This window comes from Lynx canadensis, chromosome C2 (genome assembly GCF_007474595.2).
Source record: "Lynx canadensis isolate LIC74 chromosome C2, mLynCan4.pri.v2, whole genome shotgun sequence".
In the NCBI taxonomy this organism is placed as follows: domain Eukaryota; kingdom Metazoa; phylum Chordata; class Mammalia; order Carnivora; family Felidae; genus Lynx; species Lynx canadensis.
The window spans coordinates 26,743,997-26,766,024 of record NC_044311.2 but is presented as its reverse complement, the minus strand read 5'-3'; the positions used below and the strand labels follow the sequence as shown (position 1 = coordinate 26,766,024).

The following is a 22,028-nucleotide window of genomic DNA, read 5'->3' as shown; positions in this document are numbered from 1 at the left end:
CCATACTGTCTCTAAGCTGCTTACATTTATCTTCTCTGCACTGTGAGATTTCTTCAGCTTTATTTTCCAGTTCATTATGTTTCTCTTTAGATGTGCCTATTATTCATCCACTGGATGGATTAATTCATCCATTGAGTTTTATAAATTATGTTTTTAACTCACAGACTATTGTAAAGAACAGAACTACAAATAAATACTTGTCCACTTTTAACCTATTTGGTTCTCCAGATGTTACCATTTTATTACTCCGTGTGTGAGTACACACACACACATGTATATGCCCATACACTCATATCTCCACAAATACACACAAACCCCATCTTCTTTCTTTTTAGGAAAATCACCTGGAAGTAGGCTGCAGACATTATACACATTACTTTCAAATACTTCAACATACCTATCTCAAGAACAAAGACATTCTCGCATACGAACCTCATACAATTACCGCACAAAGGAAATCTACACGAATCAATAATATAATCCTCAAGTTTCCCCAGTTGTCCACCAGATGTCGTTTACATAAGCTTTTTTTCTGATCTGGGATCAGTCAAGGTTCACACCATTACATTTGGCTGTTTTGTCTCTTTAGTCTCTCCCATCCTAGCATAGTACCCCACTTCCCCTGGCTGCTCATGACATTGAAACCTCTGAAAAGGCCAGGTATTCTGAAGAAAACTCCACATTCTGGAATTGTCTAGAGGTTTCTTTATTATGAGACTTGGGTCAAACCTTCCCTGCAAGAATCTCACACAGGTGATGTAGCTCCCCCTGCATCACCTCAGGAGGCACCTAAGTCAAATTTTGGTTACAGTGGGTATTGCCAGATCTCACCAGGTACATGGACATTTCCTTTTTTTTTTTTTTTTTTTGTGATTAATAAGTTAGTAATGTGTGAATGGCTCTGGGACACTCTGAAATAGCTTGTTGCCAAACAACCTGTCACCCCATGTTTTTAGCATTCCTTGATTCTTGTTTGACTCAGTTACTATATTGGAGATAACAAACTGGTGATTTTTTAATTCTATCATTTTCTTCTACATTTACTAGCAGCACATTTGGTAAAAAAGAACTTTTACTACCCTCCTCCATTTTGGGGTCTCTATATAGACTTGTGGATTTTATTTTATTTTATTTACTTACTTACTGAGAGAGCATGCACATGTGCACCAGTGTGTACGAGCAGGGGAGGGGCAAAGGGAGAGAGAGAATCTTAAGCAGGCCCATGCTCAGAGTGAGCCTGAGGCACAGCTCAATGTCACGACCATGAGATCACCTGAACAGAAATCAAGAGTTGGACACTCAACTGACTGAGCCACCCAGGGCCTCCTAGACTTGTGGATTTTAAAAACTCATTGTTATAATCCATTACCATTATTCTTTTTGATGTCAAACTGTCCAAAATTGGACCATTGGGAATCTTTTCAAGATTGCTCTTTTGTCCTTTTCACATGACACTGCTAGTTTTTGACTACTTCTTTGCTTTCTGGCATTATAAATATTTGAGGGACACATTGTACTTTCCCTGCTACTGCCTAGAATTAGCTGCTTATCTAAGAAACCATGGTTTCTTTGAGTGGGGAATTGTATTTAGAAACCAATATCCAGTCATTAGGTACGCTCATTGCCACTAAAGTGTCTCATTGGTTGGTTTAATTTTTTATGTTTATTTATTTTTGAGAGAGAGAGAGCATGGGCAGGGGAGGGGAAGATAGAGAGGGAGACACAGAATCTGGAGCAGGCTCCAGGCTCTGAGATGTCAGCACAGAGCCGGACGTGGGGCCCGAACCCACGAACCATGTGATCCTGACCTGAGTCAAAGTCAGATGCTCAAACGACTGAGCCACTGAGGTGTCCCTCTCATTGGTTGTTTTATTTCAACATTTAGATTTTCCACTTTTAAAAATCGCTTGTTTTTCAGATCAACCTGGTCATTTTTGATTACCTCTTATTTCCTCAAATTATATTTTAATATCATGTAGCAATAGATTTTATCCAAATGGAATGGGGAAGGAGAAAGAGGAAGAAAAGGAAGAAGAAGAAACTATAGAGAATGAGGAGAAAAAAGGAGGGCACATTCATTTATCAAGTTCTATCAAGCTGAAAATACCTTTGCAACTGCTGTGGGGGCTGCTTCAGATCTGTAGAGCTGAATCTATTGCACTTCATTTTGAAGTTTATTGGTGGATATTTGTTGATTGCACCTAGGAAGAGAAACGTCTGTGATGAGTCTCTTATTCATGGTTATTGACATTACAGCAAACTGTTCTGTATGCAAAGCATCACTTCACCTTTGCAATATTCATAAAAGGAAGATACCAACTAAGGTGGCCATATGAGATGAAAGCAAGTTTCTCAGGGGAGTCTCTAAAACTGGGTTTAGAAAATACATCTCTGCTGAATTTACAGGTGGAGCATTCAACTTACTTTCCAATAGATGCCTTTAGCTGCTAAAGTTGGTCAAACACTAGAGGAGATATTATGAGCCAGTCCTAAAAGTCTGGTCTCTAATTAGCATGAACTAGTCAGAATAGTTATTTTTTATTTGCTCCTTTGCAATATCAAAATGCAAAGGGAAAGGGATATTCCCTTTATGGTTTCTGTATCATTAACAGTAACAATAGTGCCATCTTGGGTTTAATTCATTAGTGGTTCACTTCATTTGGAGGTATATTAATTTTTTATACTAACAAAGCATGCCTCTGCCCACACAATTTAAACATTTTTTAAAAATTTATTTTGAGAGAGAGAAAGAGTGAGCACGCATGAGCATGCCAATGGGGGAGGGGCAGAGAGAGAGGGACAGAGAGAATCTCAAGCAGGCTCCATGCTGTCAGTGCATGACCCGATGCGGGGCTTGATCTCCTGAACTGTGAGGTCATGACCTGAGCCAAAATCAAAAGTCGGATGCTTAACTGACTGAGCCACCCAGGTGCCCCACACAATTTAAACATCTAGGAGCCATTTTTGATGGGACACTTAAAAAAGTGTATTATTTATTTCCTTGCAGCATTAAATTCAACAGGCCTGGTAAACAATTCAATTTCTTCCTTGGTGATCAAGGGTTATTCTAAGTAGCAAGTTTGTCCTGGGTTGTGATACAGCACTGTCTCAAAAGCTGCTGTTGCAGACTGGACTGTGTGATTCTAGACTGAATGGCACAAGGCTATGATCTTTCCCCTCTTGTGCATCTGATTTTTTGTCTTAGTTCTAAGCATCAGGTTGTTTAGCAATTTTGTTTCTCTTAGAAAATTTAAATCTGATGTGGACTGTGCTTGATGGCTACCTCTGTCACTGCATTGAGTTAAGTAAGAGTCAGAAAGGGAGCCGAACTAGCTTCTCCAGGAGGGCAGTTACGGTGTCTGTTATGGTCGGTCGCTCCTTGGTAGGCCCACACCTGAACTGCGAGTGGCTCCGAGTAGGTACCTGATAAATATGTGTTGATGTTGAAGGAGTATGAATCCGTGGACTTGCGGTAAGATTATGTTAAAGCCTGTTTCAATTTCTACTTTTACTGCTATATTTTAAAGATGGGTGGTTTCTAGACACTGAAATTCTAGAAAAGTGGTGTATAATTGTGTCACAGTAATTAATGGCTTTCAGAAAGCACTTTATAGATCTTTCCCCTCCCCAAGTAATTCTTCTTAAAATATCTCTTCTCCTTTACCTAGGTGGTAATGGGGTGTTGTCATTTATTTATACAGTCTGGCTAATTCCCGTGAAACACCACAAAGAATTTTGGGGGACTGAGCAAAGAAATTTCATCGTAAATGGTCTCGCAATTTTTTGCCTCATAAGGAGTTTTTTGTTTGTTTGTTTACAAGATTCTCAGTCTTGCGATGTTTTCTTTGGCTCTACCCTTACAAATGCCTTGTAATTACTTTTTCCAGAATGATCCCCAGGCCCATTTCCCCCCTTTCTGTTCTCTAGCTCCTGTTTCCAATTCCTATTCCAAAACACATCCACATAAATTTTGTCCTGGGAGACTGCTTCTCCAGTGCTTCTCGAACCATAATGTGCATATGAATCACCTGACGATTTGATAAAAATGTACATTCTGGTTCAGAATGTCTAGAGTAGGGTCTGAAGTTCTGCATTTTTCACCAGCTCCCAGGTAATGCTGATAATGCAGGTCCTAGACTCACATTTGGAGAAGCACAGGACTAGAGGACACAACGTCAGTACCGCCACCAATTTCCCAAGGTTCCTCACGCCTCACCTATATGGGACTAGACAGTCTTTGCAACCTTAACTTGTCTCATTGTGTAATGTCAGTGACAAGTTCGAGACACAATCAGAATCTCCCTTAAGCTACACTGGGGGGTGTTCTTCAGCCTGTGTGTTCATTTTTCTTTATCTGAACTCTAAGGGTTCATTCACCATGAAAATGTTTAGAAATCTGATTGAGTACTTTTCAACCTCCAGAGCCATTAGGACATGGCTTCTTTTTACCCATTCCATCGCATACAAAGTGAACTGCATAGTTTCAAGGCAAAATTATTCCAAGAAATACAGCCCATGTTTCCTTTTTATAGGCACCAGTTACACTAATAGCTGGCATCATAAAAAGTCATTAACAAGGCTGAGAAAGTTTTGCAAGGATGCATGTTTCACTCTGGCAGGTAAAATGGTATCTCCTAATACCTCAAACCTTTGCCTTTGGAACTTGTCAAACAGCAAAGTCGAGAATTGTTCAATTATTCTTTGGCTCTTGCGTTCGGTGTGTCAACTGATGAAGCTTTCCATTGAAGGGCAGTGTGTTAATGTTACATGGCAGGGATTTCTACCTTATAGCTGAAGTCCAGGCTGTGACTATATTGCTCTGTGCAGACAGATGTGTGAGCAGCTGCTTGTTATGATTGCTTCTCCATGGGAACCAGAGGCATAAAAAAGATGAGCCAGAAAATTCAATGCTAGAAATCAGAGGTTTCCTCCCTCTACCACCCGTCATTACCAATTTTCCTTTCTGACCTTGCAGTGCCCTTGAAGACAGAGGTTTCCAGGAATACATGTCAGTTCATCAACCCTTCTTTTGGGAATACCAAATATACTTGTAATGTGTAAAAAAAGAACAGATTTTTATGACTTACGCCTGATTGAGTTTACAAAGGATCTCACAAACTTCACACTGTATCTGTGGTCAGGTTTATGAATTCGGCCAAGCTGGACCAAGTGGTGATCCAAAGGATAGCTGGCTAAATCTTCCAGTTCCTTGTCATTCCAAGCGGGGCCAAGGGAAAACACAAATAGGGCATAACCTTGACATTTGGCTCTCAAGGATTCTTTCTTTAAGGTTTCCCTGTCCAAGTGACTGGTTTCCCCAGCAGATATCACAAATATGACTTTGTTTCTTCTCATATTGGGTGTATTTAAAAAGATATTGTCCAGGGTCCACTGTAAGGCATGACCAATGAAAGCGTCTCCGTTTAGTTGTTGAACTGATTCTTCCAAGTGCCTCTTCATGAGGCGTTTACTGTTGTAGGTGGTAAGGTTGAACTCCGTTCTAACAGGACTCTTCTGAGTGTTGGGGAGGAAGTTGGGAGGAGCATGGCTTAATAGGGCCACCCGGTCTCCAGTGACAGAGGTCTCAGGCTCGGAGGTGATCTCAAAGTGATCTAACAGTGCTCCCAAAAAGTGTCTTATGTCTTCAAATTCAGCACTTCCCACATGGCGGGAGCTGTCCAGAAGGAAAGCAGCATCCACGTACGACTGCACAGGGGGTGGTCTGGCTTGATCGCAAAAAGCATCCGGCTTGCATATATCTGCAGACCAAAAGCCACGTAAGGTTACTAAAACAGACTGGACAGAAGAGAAAAGATAGCATCTTAAATATTTTAACATTTGGGATCTACATAATCTTTGATATTAAAATAGTTACTAAATACCTTTGCTATCAACAACAGAAGATTTCCTAGTACATAGTTGGCATCTATATTTAAAAGGTACAGATTTTATACCCAGCCGGTGTCTTGAATTCCATTCCCTAAGGCAGTTTACTTTTAAAACTGAGGCTGCTTTGGACAGAAGCTTAATCTTGGCTGCATTTTAAGTTTATAAAGATTGAAGTAGACAGCTTATCTCATATAAGAGTATACCTTATCATAACATAAAAGCTAATGATCTCTCTAGATAGACAAGATACAGGTTAAACCAATGGCCCTTATCATTATTCTCACACTGTTCTACAATGAAAAGTAGTCTGCTCAAAAAGAGTAAAAAAAAGCAATGAATCTTTTACTTCAATTTAAATAAAGGTTTGTAATTCAAAGTCTATCTGGGTGTGGACATTAAGGACAAAGTTGGAGCTCACGTTTGTATCTCCATTGTGCTCATTAGTTGAGAGCTCAATACGTGTGTGTTAAATGAAAATAAATACTGCGTATTAATGGACTTTCATAAAATATGGGGCCATTTTAATACATATGTATATCTCATTTAAAAAAAGAATGTGTAGTAATAAAAGCAGAAAGTGAATTTCACTGAATCTGACCACAATGAATATTCAGAGGAATAAAAACAGATTTGGAAGTGGAAGGATCTTAGAGGTCACCTAGTCTCATTATACAGAAGAGACTGGGGGTAAGAGGGTACAATCATTCTGCCAAACAATACCCTAATGTTTCGAGAAGTTCCTACATATGAAATCAGGGTTTATTGTGAGAGACAAGGCCATGTGGTGTGGCAGCAGCAGGGAGGCCCCTTGGCCTGAGAGCCAGGATGTCTTACTGTGCCCAGTAGCAAACCTGCTGTGTGTCCCTACCCAAGTCACCACTGGGCTTCAATTCTGCACACTTGGGTGGGTCATATTTGTCCAAAGAACCCTTCCAGGGATGATCTCTGCAATCCTGAGGTTTTCAGTAATAGTAGATGGTTAAGGATGAGAATGCCTCTTTGAAAACTCAACAGAAGAAAGAGAAACGGAATAACCAGCGTGTGGACAGCTGGCACTTAGAAATAGGTCCGGGGCACGAATCAAAGCAGACAGATGAAAGGTTAATAACCAGAATGCAGATCCTTGGGGACGTAGCAAACTTCCTAACTTCAGTCTTGCTCACAGTCTCCATAAAGATGTGGCTTTGCACAAGTTATGTTACCCTTACTGAAATTCAGTAAAATTTTACGACCACGTTTAACGGTCAGATGACAGAACAGTCACCCGTGTGCAAGGCTGTTTCTAAAATCAGAGACAGCAGGCTGTCCATTTGCTCAATTTTGTGGGGGTTTTTAATTGCAGGAAACTACAGCCAAAATATCTTCGCTTATATGCCTAGGAGACAAAACAAGGATTTGAGCCAAGAAATGGGGCCAAAATCTATCTCCAGTCACACATGTACAACTTCTGGCTGTGCACTACACCAGCACACGTGGTAACTGACATGTCTGAAAGCTCGGCCGAGAGCTGGGGCGGGAGGCCTCTCCCCACAGCACAATTAGCACTGCGGCTGCATTGAGTAGGAAGCCAGTGCCTGGCCAACCCTGTGCCAGAGGGAGAGAGGGAGGGAGAAGAGAAGAGAAGAAGAAAGCCGGAGAGTGAGGGGGGGAGGGAGAGAGAGAGGGAGGGAGAAAGGAGGGAGAGCGGGAAAGGGTGAGAAAGGGAGGGGAGAGAGGGAGAAAATGGAGGGAGAAGGGGAGAGAGAGGGGGATGGTGGGGGGGGAGCAGAGGGAGAGAAGACGAGAGGGAGGAGGGGGAGGGAAGGGAAAGACACAATGAGTAGAGAGAAACAGAGGGGAAGACAGAAACAGAGGTGTGTGTGAAGAAGTTCCACTTCTCACTCAGAGTTACCTCCACACTGTGAGGTCATTCATATGCAAGCATTATTAACATGTCATTGATACACATAGAGGAGGAGAGGAATGAAGCATTTTCTTCAAGGCCAAATACCAAGTACCGGGGAGAATAACGGGATCTCTGCTACTCATCAATGGCAGCGTTGTGAAGCCATCTTTCTTGGGTCTCCTCTGGCTCTGCTTTCCTGGGCAAATGATCTCACCTCTCTAAGACTCATTTTCCTTATCCGTAAAATGTAGATAATAGTAGTTCAAATGTCTCAGGGTGCTCATAAGGATGGGATGAAACAATGAAAAGAGTGCTTGGAACAGGGGCGCCTGGGTGGCTCAGTCCGTTAGGCGGCCGACTTTGGCTCAGGTCATGATCTCGCGGTCCGTGAGTTCGAGCCCCGCATCGGGCTCTGGGCTGACGGCTCAGAGCCTGGAGCCTGTTTCAGATTCTGTGTCTCCCTCTCTCTGACCCTCCCCTGTTCATGCTCTGTCTCTCCTGTCTCAAAAATAAATAAAACATTAAAAAAATATTTAAAAAAAAAAAAAGAGTGCTTGGCACAGAAGAAGCACAACAGCTTCAGTATCAACCATCGTCAGCACCGCCACCACCGTTACACAAAGCAATCAGAACAGTGCACAGCTCACAATAAATGTCTGGTAACTGTCACAAATCACACCCACCGGGGATGGCAGCGGCTTCCACGGTCTTCCTAATTATCAGTGCACTCAAATTACAAGCACACTCACCTACAGGTCTAGCCACTGGCCACTTCTCTAGCTGGGCCTGCAGACTGAGCATAAAACACAACAACAGATAAACCAGCATGGCAACTCGCTTTGATGCCTCTTTGCAATGAGAAATGCACGGATTTGTACTCGTTTCCATTTGTACTGTAAAGCATTTCTTTGGGGTTGTGAATGCTTGAGATTTAGAAGACACGTAAATTTACTTCATAGCATGAAAAACTTGGCAATGAGACAGGTTGAGTTTTTCTAAAAATCATTCCTGTTTCTGGGAAGCTGCACAAGTGGAGAGGCCTGGAATGCAGTTCTCCTACTCCGATACCTGGGAGGAGACCCTGCTCGCTGGGGTTCCATCTGCGGACAATGCAGCAAGAGGAGGTGAGCGCAGAGCCCCAGGGAAATTTTGCCGAGGCCACTCGCATCCCTGCTGCTGCCAAGTTTCAGCCACTCGCGCCAACGGTGACTCAATGTACTTAACAGGCCTGATCAAATTATGTTCTCTCTGTGGGTCTTACCATAGCAGAAAGTGCACCGCTGGAGTCTCTCTAACGTTGGCGTGTAGTCGGTCCCGGATGGAACCATTATTACTTGGAATGTGCCAGTGTCATCAATCTGCAAGAAGCAGAAGCAAGAGAAAGAACAGCTTAGTGGGCGGGGCTGCAAGAACCTCCCGGCATTGTTCAGAGCACTGAGATCTTCTGAGTGAAATCACAGAATGCACTTCACAACTGCCTCTGAGTTCTCATTAATGAGCCAGGCGTGGAAGCTGGTGTTGCAGACCCAGTTCCACATCCAGGCAGCTCTCCTCTGAACCCCTTCCAATTTAGTCCCATTGTCAGTAACCTCCCCTGGGGAGTTTGAGACTGGAGGGCAGGGAGAAAATAAGGAGGCTTCAAATAATGAAGAATAATTAGCTTGTCAGTTAACCGATTCACAGATCCATTGACAGCTGAGGGAAAAGTACGGGTACAGTCGTATCTAATCCCTGAGAGATGGGAAAGACGTTTCCCTACTCTTTCTCAGGGAAGTTTCCTGCCCATACTTTATCCACGAAGGTAGCACTTTGCCAGCCATGGTTAAGCGGGGGAGACTCCATCGCTCTGCGGAGCAGACTGCACCAGGGATGGGCCTCTGAGCCAATCAGATCCATCCTCTCAGGAATTTGGAAGTGGGGCCCTGAGAGCAGCGAGTCCCTCTATGTTGGTGGCAAACGCTAACAGAGCTGTAGGCTGGCCATGTTCTATCTGAGGAGCGATGGGAAGGAAATGAGGGAAGTGGGCAAGAGGAAAGGAAGTGGCGCTCTCCCCGAGGCTTAGCTTTGTTTCTGCCCATCTTTTATTCTGTGTAAAAGGGATGGAGAAATCTGTGCTCACCAGAATTCCTCCCTAGAAGTTAGAATTCTTTATGGGCAAGTCAAATTTCACCGGAAGTAAGAGGCGGTTGCCAAGCACATTTAGAGGGAAAACCTTCATGGCAAAACAAAGCTGAGACTGAGGTTTTCCCGGTAAAAAAAAAAAAAAAAAATCGCCTTCCATTTCAGAAGGGAGGACTAGCTCATCACTCAGCTTGATACCATTATGAGAAATTTCCAAAAGGGAGGGCACAGTCCATGTGCTAAGGATTGTAGGGCTATCAGTGCATGGTATCAGAGCATCTGCTTCCAAGTCCTGCTGCATGTGCCTGCACGGGTCCCAAATTTCACACTGGACTGCTGAACTCTCAGACAAATCAAGATTTAGAAAAGCCATGATAATTATGAACAAACTAGGGTTTTAAAAGATGGCCCCCAAGTAAAAATTCATTGCCACTAAATTGCTGAGTTCTGTTCTTAAAATAATAAATAACAGTTCAAGTGTAGGGAAGTACGTCCGAACAGATCAGACAGAAGATAGAAAAAGAGGGCAAAAGGAGAAGTAGTAACATAATTTCCTTTCTGTAACACCAGGTAATGGTACTGGGTTCTCACAAACTTGTATACATGCCTCCATTTTTAGCTTTTCTACACAACGCTGTTTAGCTCCATGAGGGTGAATCTTCTGGTTTTCCATTTTACTCTTATATCTCCGTAGGGTAGGATAGCACCTGGCATATAGGAGGTGCTCACTAAGCATCTGCCAAATGAATGACCCTTGGCCACAATTCTGACTTCTGTTTGCATCTCTAATTCTTTGTCTACTCAAGAGGTGTTTGGAGCTAATGCTGCTCATATTTAGGTGGGTCATTGTCAAGAATCTGAACTTCATTGGAGCTCTTTTGAGATAAATTCCTTCAAGATAGGAGCAAAGACGGGGTGCCTGGGTGGCTTAGTTGGCTGAGTGCCTAAATTTGGCTCAGGTCATGATCTCACAGTTCATGAGTTAGAGCTCTGCATTGGGCTTGCTGCTGTTAGTATGGAGCCTGCTTCAGATCCTCCGTCCCCCCTCTCCCTGTTGCCATCCCCTGCTTGCTCTCTCTCTCTCAAAAAAAAAAAAAAAAAAAAAAAGATTCTCTCTGTCCTTCTCCCCTGCTAGTACTCTCTCTCTTTCTAAACAAAAAAGAAAAGAAAGGAGAAAAGAGTCTGTAGGTGATTTAGGCAGGAACTCTGAGTGAGATTAATACTCAAAAGATATAAAAATGAGCCAACCAAGTATATTTTCTCAAGTTACATACTGTGCACCTACCTTTGAGTAGGTGGTGGAATTGTGTTTATTTAAGTTTATATCACAAGTACTATCAATTACTCGTGTTAGGGTATTATCTCATGTTTTGTGACTAGATAAAGCCAAGGAATTAAGAGATACAAATTTAACCATAAAATAAATAAATCATGGGATGTAAAATACAACATAGAAGATAAACAATAATATTGTGGTAACTTTGTATGATGACAGATACTACACTTGCCATGGTGAACATTTTGTTCCATATATATATATATATATATATATATATATATATATATATATTGAATCACTATGTTGTACAACCTGAAACTAAAATAATGTTAATATCAATTGTATATAAAAATTAAAAAAAAATTTTTTAACTATAAAGATGTCTGAAAAAAGGAGACACAGTAATCTCCAATTTCCAACAAACCAAGAACAGCATATGACTTCAAAACTTTTCAAAAGTAGAAAGTAACCTTTTCTCCAAAACATTATATGACAGCATTTGCATAAATATCAATACTGTTGCTATAGGACTTTCTTTTCTTTTCTTTTCTTTTTGGGGGGGTGGGGGAGGGAAACAACCAAAGGCAAGCCTTTTAGCAGTTACTTTCCTAGATTATTGGGAACCAAAATCTAAAGTCTACAGCTTTATGCAAGTACATAATAAAGTTCAGATACTAGTGAATCTTTCCAATGTGTAGAATAGTTTTTAAATCTTTTAACAGACAAACTTACAATCATGTGCAAAATGATATAAAAAAGAGTTGGTAGCCATAATAACATAGCTTTGGCATATAATATTTCATAGGTGAATGAGAAACGAAGGACAAGTAATAACTGACACCACAGAAATACAAGGGATTAGAAGAGAAAACTATGAAAAATTATGTGCCAACACATTGGTCAAACTAGAAGAATTGGATAAATTCCTAGAAACATACAACCTTCCAAAAGTGAATGAAGAAGAAAGGGGAAATCTAAACAGTCCACCTACTAGTAACCAAACTGAATCAGTCATCAAAAAGCTCCCCAAGAAGAATAGTCTAGAACCAGACTGATTCACAGGTGAATTCTACCAAATATTCAAAGAAGAGTTAATATCTATTCTCCTCAAGTTATTCTAAAAAACAGAAGAGGAAGGAAAGCTTCCAAATATATTTCCTGACACCAAAACCAGACAAAGACATCACAAAAAAAAGAAGAAAAAAAGAAAACTATATGCTAATATCTATGATAAACATACACACAAAAATCATCAACAAAATATTATCAAACTACATTCAGAAAAAAAAAAAAGGGAGCTTACCAAAAGCAAAACAGAAAATCAGACAAAAAATTAATGGAGGGGTGCCTCAGTTGGCTGAGCGTCTGACTCTTGGTTTCAGCTGAGGTCATGATCTCACCATTTGTGGGTTACAGCCCTGTGTTCGGCTCTGCACTGGATATTATCTCACTGACAGCTTGAAACCTGCTTGGAATTCTCTGTTCTACATCTCTCAAAATAAATAAACATTTACAAAATTTAAAAAAAAAAAAAAACCAAGACATTAAAAAAAAAATCACTCACCATGCACAATCAAGTAGAATTTAGTCCAGGGACACAAAGATGGTTCAGCATTTGCAAATCAATATATCACATTAATAAAACAAAGGATAAAATTATATGATCATCTCAATAGACGCAGAAAAAGCATTTGACAAAATTTAACATCTGTTCATGGCAAAAACTCTCAACAAAGCAGGTTTAGAGGAAACATACCTCAACGTACTAAAGGCTACATATAAAAACCCCACAGCTAACATCATACTCAATGATGAAAACCTGAGAGCTTTTCTGCTAACAGAAACAAGACAAGGATGTCCATTCTCACCACTTTTTATTCAACATAGTACTAGAAGTCCTAGCCACAGCAATCAGACAAGAAGAAGGAATAAAAGGCATCCGAATTGGTAAGGAAGAAATAAAACTGTCACTATTGGTAGATGACATGATACCATATACAGAAATCTTAAAGACCTCACCAAAAAATTACTGGAATTGTTAAGTGAATTCAGTAAGGTCACAAATACAAAGTCAATGTACAGAAATACGTTACATTTCTATACACCAATAATGAAGCAACAGAAAGAAATTAAGAAACCAATCCCATTTACAACTGCACCAAAAAGAATAAAATATCTAGGAATAAACTTAACCTAGGAGATGAAAGACTTACACTCTGAAAACTACACAACACTGATGAAAGAAATTGAAGATGACACAAAATGTAAAGACATTCCATGCTCATGGACTGGAAGAACAAATAATTGTTAAAATGTCCACACTACCAAAAGCAATCTACCGATTCAATGCAATACCCATCAAAATACCAACAGCATTTTTGGGGCACTTGGGTGGCTCAATCGGTTAAGCATCTGACTCTTGATTTCCACTCAGGTCATGGTCTTGTGGTTCATGAGTTCGTGACTTACATCAGGTTCTGTGCCAACAGTGTGGAACCTGCTTGGGATTCTCTCTCTCCACCTCTGTCCCTACCTGCCTCTCTCTCAAATAAATAAATAATCTTAAAAAAATTAAATAAAAATACCAACAGCATTTTTCACAGAACTAGAACAAATAATCTTAAAATTTGTATGGAACTACAAAAGACCCCAAACAGCCAAAACAATCTTGAAAAAGAAAAACAAAGCTGGAGGTATCACAATACCAGATTTCAAGTTATACTGAAAAACTATCATAATCAAAACAGTATGGTACTGGCACAAAAACAGACATTTAGATCAATGGAATGGGACAGAGAGCCCAGAAACATATCCATGATTATATGGTCAGTTAATCTTTGATGAAAGAAGAATATGCAATGGGAAAAAGTCTCTTCAACAAATGATGTTAGGAAAACCGGACAGCAACATACAAAAAAGAATGAAACTGGACCACTTTCTTACACCATACCCAAAAATAAACTCAAAATGGATCAAGGACCTAAAGGTGAGACTTGAAACCATAAAAATCCTAGAAAAGAGGATAGTCAGTAATTTCTCTGACATTGCCATGTATTCTTTTTTTCTGGATATGTCTCCTGAGTCAAGGGAAGCAAAAGCTAAAATAAACTATTGAGAGTACATCAAAATAAGAAACTTCATCACAGTAAAGGAAGCAATCAACACAACTAAAAGGGGACCTACTGAATGAGAGAAGTTATTTGCAAATGACATATTTGATAAAGGATTAGTTTCCAAAATGTATTAAACAACTGATACAACTCAACACCCCCCAAAACAAAGAATCCAATTCAAAATGGCCAGAAGACATGAACAGACATTTCTCCAAAGACGACATCCAGGTGGCCAGCAGACACATGAAAATATCACGCATCACCAGGGAAATTCAAGTCAAAACTACAATGAGATATCACCTCACACCTGTCAGAATGGCTACACCCAAACCTTAAGAAACGAGTGTTGGCAAGGATGTGTGGAAAAAGGAACTCTTGTGCATTGTTGGTGGGAATGTCAACTGGTGCAGTCACTGTGGAAAACAGTATGGAGGTTCCTCAGAAAGTTAAAAATAGAACTACCCTACAATACAGTAATCAAACTACTGGGTATTTACCCAAAGAATATGAAATCACTAATTCAAAGCGATGCATGCACCAGTATGTTAACTGCAGCATAATAATACCAATTTATGGAAGCAGGCCAAGTATCCATTGATAGATGAATGGGTAAAGAAGATATGGTATATATATATATGCAATGGAATATTATTCAGCCATAAAAAGAATGAAATCTTGCCATTTGCAACATGGATGGAGCTGGAGATTATAATGCTAAGCAAAATACATCAGTCAGAGAAAGACAAATGCCGTATGATCTCACTCATACTTGTAATCTAAGAAACAAAAACAAACAAACCAAGGACAAGAGACAAACTAAAAAGAGACTCCTAACTATAGAGAACCAACCGGTGGTTTCCAGAGGAGAAGGGTGGGGAGATGGGACAAATGAGTGAAGGGGATTAAGAACACACGATGAGCACTGAATAATGTGTAGAATTGTTGAATCACTGTCTTGTACATCTGAAACTAATATACCACCGTATGTTAACTATCTTGGAATTACAATAAAAAGCTTAGTAAAAAAAATAAGTTCACATCACAACAAATGATTTTATAATTATGTATGGTGAAATGTTAACTAGGTTTACTCTGGTTATCTTTTCACAATATACACAAATATTAAATCATTATGTTGCACACCTATTAGCTAATATGTTGTATGTCAATTTACCTCAACAAAGGTCCTCTTAATCCCAAGTGGTTTATTTAGGAATGTCACACAGTGAGATTTTAATTCCCAACCTAAGAAGCTATAATCACTAGGATGGCTTTTCTTTCATATAATTGGGATATTTATGATTGGTGACATTATAAAATCGCTCAACTGGTTTTCATGGTACAGCAACTGTTGTTACTCTGGCCACATAAGTGACATCAATGAATGTTTACTGGCCTTCCTGATTGAGTAGCTTTACACCCAGCGGCAACTCAGAATTTCTTGGAAAAGCACTAGAATAGCAAACCTGGGTCCAAATCCTGACACTGTCACGTCTTAACCATGTGAACCTGGGCATACAGATTTAGCCTCTCCTGGCGGTTTTCTCCTTGATGAAACGGGAATAGCAAGGATACCTATGCCATACATACTACTTGTGAAAATTAAACAGGATAATGCATACAAGGGGCTTAGCACGTTCCTGGCACGTAGAAATAAATAGTATAGCTCAATACTTTTTTACGGAGGCTTCCGAATTTAGGCCAAAAAAAAAAAGTTATGTGAAAGGCTTAACCATCTCACCGCAAATGCACGCTTGATGGAGGGCACGTTGCTGAAAGCGATCACGACCGGAATGATGTCAAGGGCACCGAACTCCATGGTGGCCGCGGCAATGGTCTGGGCATCAGTAGACTGACCGCTGCTGAAGAAGGTGGCGATCCTTCGGGTGTGCGCCCCTGGCAGCGTTCGCTTGAAGACATTCCTGGAGATAAACCTCATCGCTTTGCCGATCTCCCTGCTGTCTGAGGACCTCTCGTAAGGAATAGCTTCAATCTTTCTGAGGAGCTGGCTCTTCTTGTAGGCGTCTGAGAAGCGGATGAGGTGCCGGGCGTGGGAGCTGTAGGTGAGGACGGCGATGCGCGCGCCCACCGGGCAGCTGTTCTCCCGGACCCTGACGCCCCTCACCAGGGATGACATCAGCTCCTTCATGCGCTCAAACTCCTGCCTGGTGACATCCCGGGACTGGTCCAAGGCAAACACCAATTCGGTGGGATGCACGGGGCATTCTGGTTTTCCTAAGAGGCAAGAACATGTTCCTTACGTAGCATGCTTAGTTAAAGAAAAATACAGAGAGAGCAAAGAAATTTTAAATGTTAAATACATAAATATTTAAACATTAAAGAAGCATTAAATGCTAAAATGAGCAGCTGAAATACTAAATATTTTCATCTTGAAAAAAAATGCTATTTTAAAAACTGAATTTGCCCTTCTAAATACAGCGCAAGAGAAAGTCTACCATTCAATTTGAGTTTTCATGCAATTTTTAAGTTAATGACCAAATTCCTTCTAAATAATAAAAAGCGCACGATATCATGTTTATTGCTAGAACTTTTTACAGTTAGATAAACAAAAACATACATTTTTTTTTAACTTAATAAGGAAATGTAACAGGGGTTAAAATATGAGTGGGTCCAAAAGCTCTGTTTATTATTTCAGAGAGATTGGAAGTGTCCATTGGAATAGACATGCACTATATAGAAGAGACGATCAGATGTGGAGAGTAGGAACCACACAGACACCTTAGAGCCCTGGCCCAACTACACACTAGCCAAGTGACCTTGTCCAGGTGACTGGTCTTCTCTGTGCCTCACTTCGCTCATCTGTAAAATGCTGTCCTAAGATCTGCCACTGCATAGCCCTGTGTTGAGGATTAAATAAGTCTACACAGGCAAAGCACGTAGGAAAATGGTGCCTGCCATGTAACAGGTGCTCAATTAATGTTAGCCATTAGTATCACAATTATCATTACAGACTTTTTCATTGTGAGAACTCTATCACTTAACACAGGGAGGAAAGCTTTCACTGATATATTTTTATTTCACAGTTGAAAAGGCAAGTTTCAACAATAAACATACCTTATTACACAGAGAAACGGAATCATTAAACTTGAATGTTCAATGTTAATTTCAGATTTATTTATTCATCTCCATTCATTCATTCTAATGAATCCCGGTACCCTGCACTTACCACAGTTGGCAATTTATATTTGTCTGATTATCTGATTAATGTTTTCCTCTCCATTAAGTGTGGAGATAGGGATTGTGTCTCTCTTGATCTGCCAGATTATTTCTTCCTGCCATTTATTAGGGTTCTAATAAATATTGGCTGAATGAAGAAGAACCAAACAAAGAACATTTCTTTTGCAACAAGTACAGCCATAACAACAAAACCTTAATAATGCGGGAGATGCCTGGTGTGGAGATGCAGGTTGGTAAAAGGATATCACAATGATGCACTTCTCTTAGAGGTGCCTCCTCTGGTTCAGATGCCAGCAAGTCAAATTCAGAGACAATAAATGTAGCACGAAGGCCACCAGCTCTTTGTAAGAGCTCAGAAACTCAGACCTGCTGGGGCTGGCCTGGGCTGGTCAAGGATCAAGTTCTCCTCTGTGAGGAGCTGGGCTTAGCCCCCACCTTGGTGCTAGATGATTATCTCCTTCTGGTCCTGGACTCTGTGACTTTACAGGCTAAAGGACCAGTAAGAATAAACATTTTACCTCAACTCAAAGTGTGCATCTCAGTGGAAACAGGACATAATTTATTAGTCTGAGTCTAACTTAGAAGGCTGAGCAGATATTTAAAAAAAAAATGAAGTCATGTCAACTTTGCAATAAAAAATGAATGGAAGTATGCCTCAACATGAAAGTGGTTCTTCCAGCTTCTTGTTTGGGCTGTGATTTGCATATGGAAACAACACAACAATAATACAGCTTCAGGTATAATATAGAGATAAAAGGAAAAAAAAAAAGATTCACAGTACTAGGCTGAAATAGGAAAAAATTCAAGTGTTCAGGAAAAAACACCTAAAAGGTAATTCAACTTGCAAAATACATTTTCTGAAATCCAGCAAGCTGTCAGGAACCAGAAGATCATGAAGAACACTGGGCTGGATAGTAGTGGAACCTAGGAGGCCCTCCCTCATCAAGGCACGGATGGCCACGTAGAAACCTAAGGTGGTTCTGTAGCCACACACTGATGGCTGCTGATTAGCACAGAGCAGGCAGTGATGAGGAGCAAGACAAGCCAAACCACTGACATGTAACTAATGCACAGCAATGGCAGCCCTCTCCAGGCCACCACCACATTTGACCGGACTACCACAACACTCTCCTAACTAGTCCTCTGGCCTTTAAACTTATCCTTTCCTACAATCTACTCTTCCATAGTTGTCCAAATAAGCTTTAAAAATTCATTCATCAGCTCATGTTCCTCCCTTCAATGCTTCCAATAAACTCTTTAATACCCTCCCATGTCAATGTGAATACAATCCAGCCTCCTTATCCGAGCCTAGAAAGTCCAACTTGATGTGGCTTCTGCTTATTTCATTTTTTCCCATGCCAGTCTCCCCCTCCCTCCCTATATCTCAGGCACACTGGACTTGTGTCAGTTCCTAGAAAATGCCTAGGTCTGTGTGTCCTGTATCATGGCCTCTGCATTTGGTTCTTTCTCTTGGCTCTTATAAGCTGGCCTTCTTTTTATTCTTTAGTCCAAACTCCAATGTCACTGCCTCAAGGAGGAGCTCTCCATCCTAAAGCATTTTTCCCATCCCCTAACATTCTTCTGTGACAGCGCATCCTGTTCTTTATCTCTTTCACAGCAACCTTTGGATTCCGTATTTCGTGCACGTGTTTATCATCTGGACCCTCTGCTAGAATGGAAGCTTCTGAAGACAGGAATTATGTCCATCTTATTCAGCCCTGTGTCCCCAGTACCTAGCACATAATAACACTTTCAATAAATATTTGTGGAGTGACTGAAAATGCAACTAGAGGGCACGGGTTGATGGGTTTATACATAAGGTATACGGTATAAGGGTGTAAGAGGGTAGTTGCCTACTACATCTTAATTCTTAACCACTAGATTACAGAGACAATAGACAGAGAGAGAAAATGAAGGGAGGGAGACTTATTATTACCAAAAAAACCCTAATGGTAAGGTTAATGCTAATGTTACTCATTAAAATATTAATTAAAAGATCAAACCACTTGGTTGAGAAACAGCCGGGAGACTCAGCTAAAGCTGAGCGATTTAGTGGAGGCGGGTCTGTGCTACCAGTATGAGGCAGCAAAGGCAGCTCAGATAAAATTTATATCATTTGGCAGGCAACACTTTGTTTTAACTCGTCTTTCCAGACGTATGACATTTTGGAGCTTGATTATAACTTGCTGTAAATAAGGATTACTTACCATGGCCGCCAGCTGGGGAAGAAGAACAAAGGAGACTGGGTTATTATTTGGTAGAACAGAGTTCGGTACCGTGTAGGGAAGTCATGGCAGTAGAAGCTCTGCCTTGTGTGCTTTTTGCAGATGACTCAAACATCAAGGCAACAGAAAAGGTTTGGAGAAAATGCAGACGGATCCCAGCATCTTGGCAAAAACAAGATGGGAGAAGCGGGACAATATGCAGTCATAAATCAGCAGCCCGCAGCCAGCTGTCAGAGGGAAAGAACCTTTGCCTGGGAAGGAACATTATACTACAGAGAGGCACACGGAATTTGGAAAATTAAAAGGTCCTAACTCTCTTTAATTTTTTCCCCATGTGTGCATCTATAGGTGTTAATTTTATGTATAGACACACAAATACAAATATGTATTTGTGTGTGTGTGTGTGTGTGTGTGTGTGTGTGTGTGAACATCAGAGGTGGATTTACTCTCAAGTAGATGAAGCATAAATAGGCTTTAGGTCGGCACTGTCCAATATGGAAGCCACTAGCCCCATGTGACTATTTACATTTGAATTAAAGTTAAATGAAACAAATTCAGGTTCTCAGTAGCACTAACCATCTTTCAAGTACTCAAAGTCACAGGTGGCTAGCGGCTACTGTATTGAACAGTGTGGTGAAACACCTCTATCGCTGCAGAGAGTTCCGCTCGACCGTGATGCTTTTAACTTCTCACTTGCATGGCACAAGACCCTGAGAAGGGACCTAGCCATGTGTTCATGTGATCATGTGCTTCTAGAAGAGGCAGAAGTCGCTGGTCGTGATTTCCTTTCCTGTTCTAAACCACACTTTCTTTGGAAATAATTTTGTACCTACTTTTGCATTTATAATTTTGTATTAAGCCTCTCAAATTGTAAAAGATTGGGCATCACAATTGGATCTACCTTTGATTCATAATGGTTCACATGGCTCCAATGTTAAAAAGCCCACTGTGTTAATTCAGTCCAAAGCAACTGGCCTTCATGACCTTGTATATTTTGATTCTCATCATGGATGGTTCTGTTATGGTACCAAAAGGGACAGTTACGATCAACACTGCATTCAAAGGTTTAAAAAGGCAATGTCATTGAGACCAAGGCTCTCTGCAGAAACGGGCTCTAGTTTGTCTATTTTTCTTCCTCAAAATACCTTGAAGGAATTTTTCAGTCATAGTGTTTATTTGGGAAGTCATTGCATATTTGTAGATGAACGTCAAATAGTCAATTCTTTACTCGTCTTGTACCTGGAATTCCTTTAATGGTGCTAACATATATTTTTATAGAAGAGGCTGCTATTAGGGCCTTAAAGCAAATTCAAAAGAGCATTTGCCAATCAAAATGCATTTTCCGCTTTAAAAATTTTGAAAGAGAAAAAATATGTAGGCAAAATGAATAATTTTATAAGCAAATCAATCATTCCAACTAAAAGGAATCAAGCATCCTTTCCAGAAAAGAAGTAATAAACAATAAACCAAACTAAATGCTCCCACCCATCAGGACACCCTATTATGACAGCTAGCTTCCACACCAGATGAACTCAATCCTGTGTTATTGTCAGGTATTAATCATCTTTAAAAGTTCAGTGTTACTCTCCACTGATTGATTTCACCATCGGTAGAGTTTTGACCTCCTATCTCAATTTTCCCTAGGTTAAAAGCACTAGATAGATTATTAATTAGTGCTTGCGACAGGTTCCAAAAGACATGATGGCGGTCAAAGAAGGAGTTATGTCTATGCTGACTCAAAATATATGCAGTGGCATCTGTAATTTTAAGAGATTGGCTGGTAAACTGTCTCAATTCTGAGGGCATAATTCACTGCTCTTCTTCTACGAATGCTTTGACAACTTGGGTGATCAATTTAAGCAGGGTACTTACGGCTGTGGTCTCGTACATACTGAATGAGCTCACACGTCTGCAGTTCAAAAATAAAACAAAGAATTAACTGACTGACTGCCAGGTCTTCAAGTCTAAAAATAAATAAACTTAATGAAGTACAGAGCATTTTGTTGGAATCAGGAGATACATACGGAAAATGAAGCCAATCCTCTGGCCCCTTTCACACCCTAGGAAACAAAAGAAATGTGGTCTCATTGCTCCACACACACATCAGTAGCCAGAATGTGCATTACCCTCAGAAAGTGAAATTTTCTAAAGTTTTTATTCTTAAGTTAGAGGGGAAAAAGGAATACATGTAGGAGGATCGTCATCACCAAGTTAAGAGTAACATTCTAGGGGAAATAAATTGGAAGCAGCAACCTTGATGAACACAAACCTCCAAAGGCCACCTTCCTCCAGCCCCATCTCTGGACAACAAGGGTCGT

General features: G+C 40.5%; 1 protein-coding gene across 1 annotated transcript in view; it reads right to left on the bottom strand.

Annotated features, from left to right (window-relative positions):
• The window catches only part of COL6A6 (collagen type VI alpha 6 chain), a 118,689-nt gene that overhangs the window by 14,687 nt on the left and 81,974 nt on the right, over positions 1 to 22,028 (bottom strand). The window contains exons 29-35 of the mRNA XM_030329754.1: positions 21,735 to 21,770; positions 21,583 to 21,619; positions 19,693 to 19,704; positions 16,029 to 16,522; positions 9,036 to 9,132; positions 5,088 to 5,759; positions 2,108 to 2,201 (exon numbers count right to left, since the gene is read on the bottom strand). Of these exons, the coding sequence (XP_030185614.1) occupies positions 2,108 to 2,201; positions 5,088 to 5,759; positions 9,036 to 9,132; positions 16,029 to 16,522; positions 19,693 to 19,704; positions 21,583 to 21,619; positions 21,735 to 21,770 (1,442 nt within the window). The remainder of the gene's footprint in view (positions 1 to 2,107; positions 2,202 to 5,087; positions 5,760 to 9,035; positions 9,133 to 16,028; positions 16,523 to 19,692; positions 19,705 to 21,582; positions 21,620 to 21,734; positions 21,771 to 22,028) is intronic.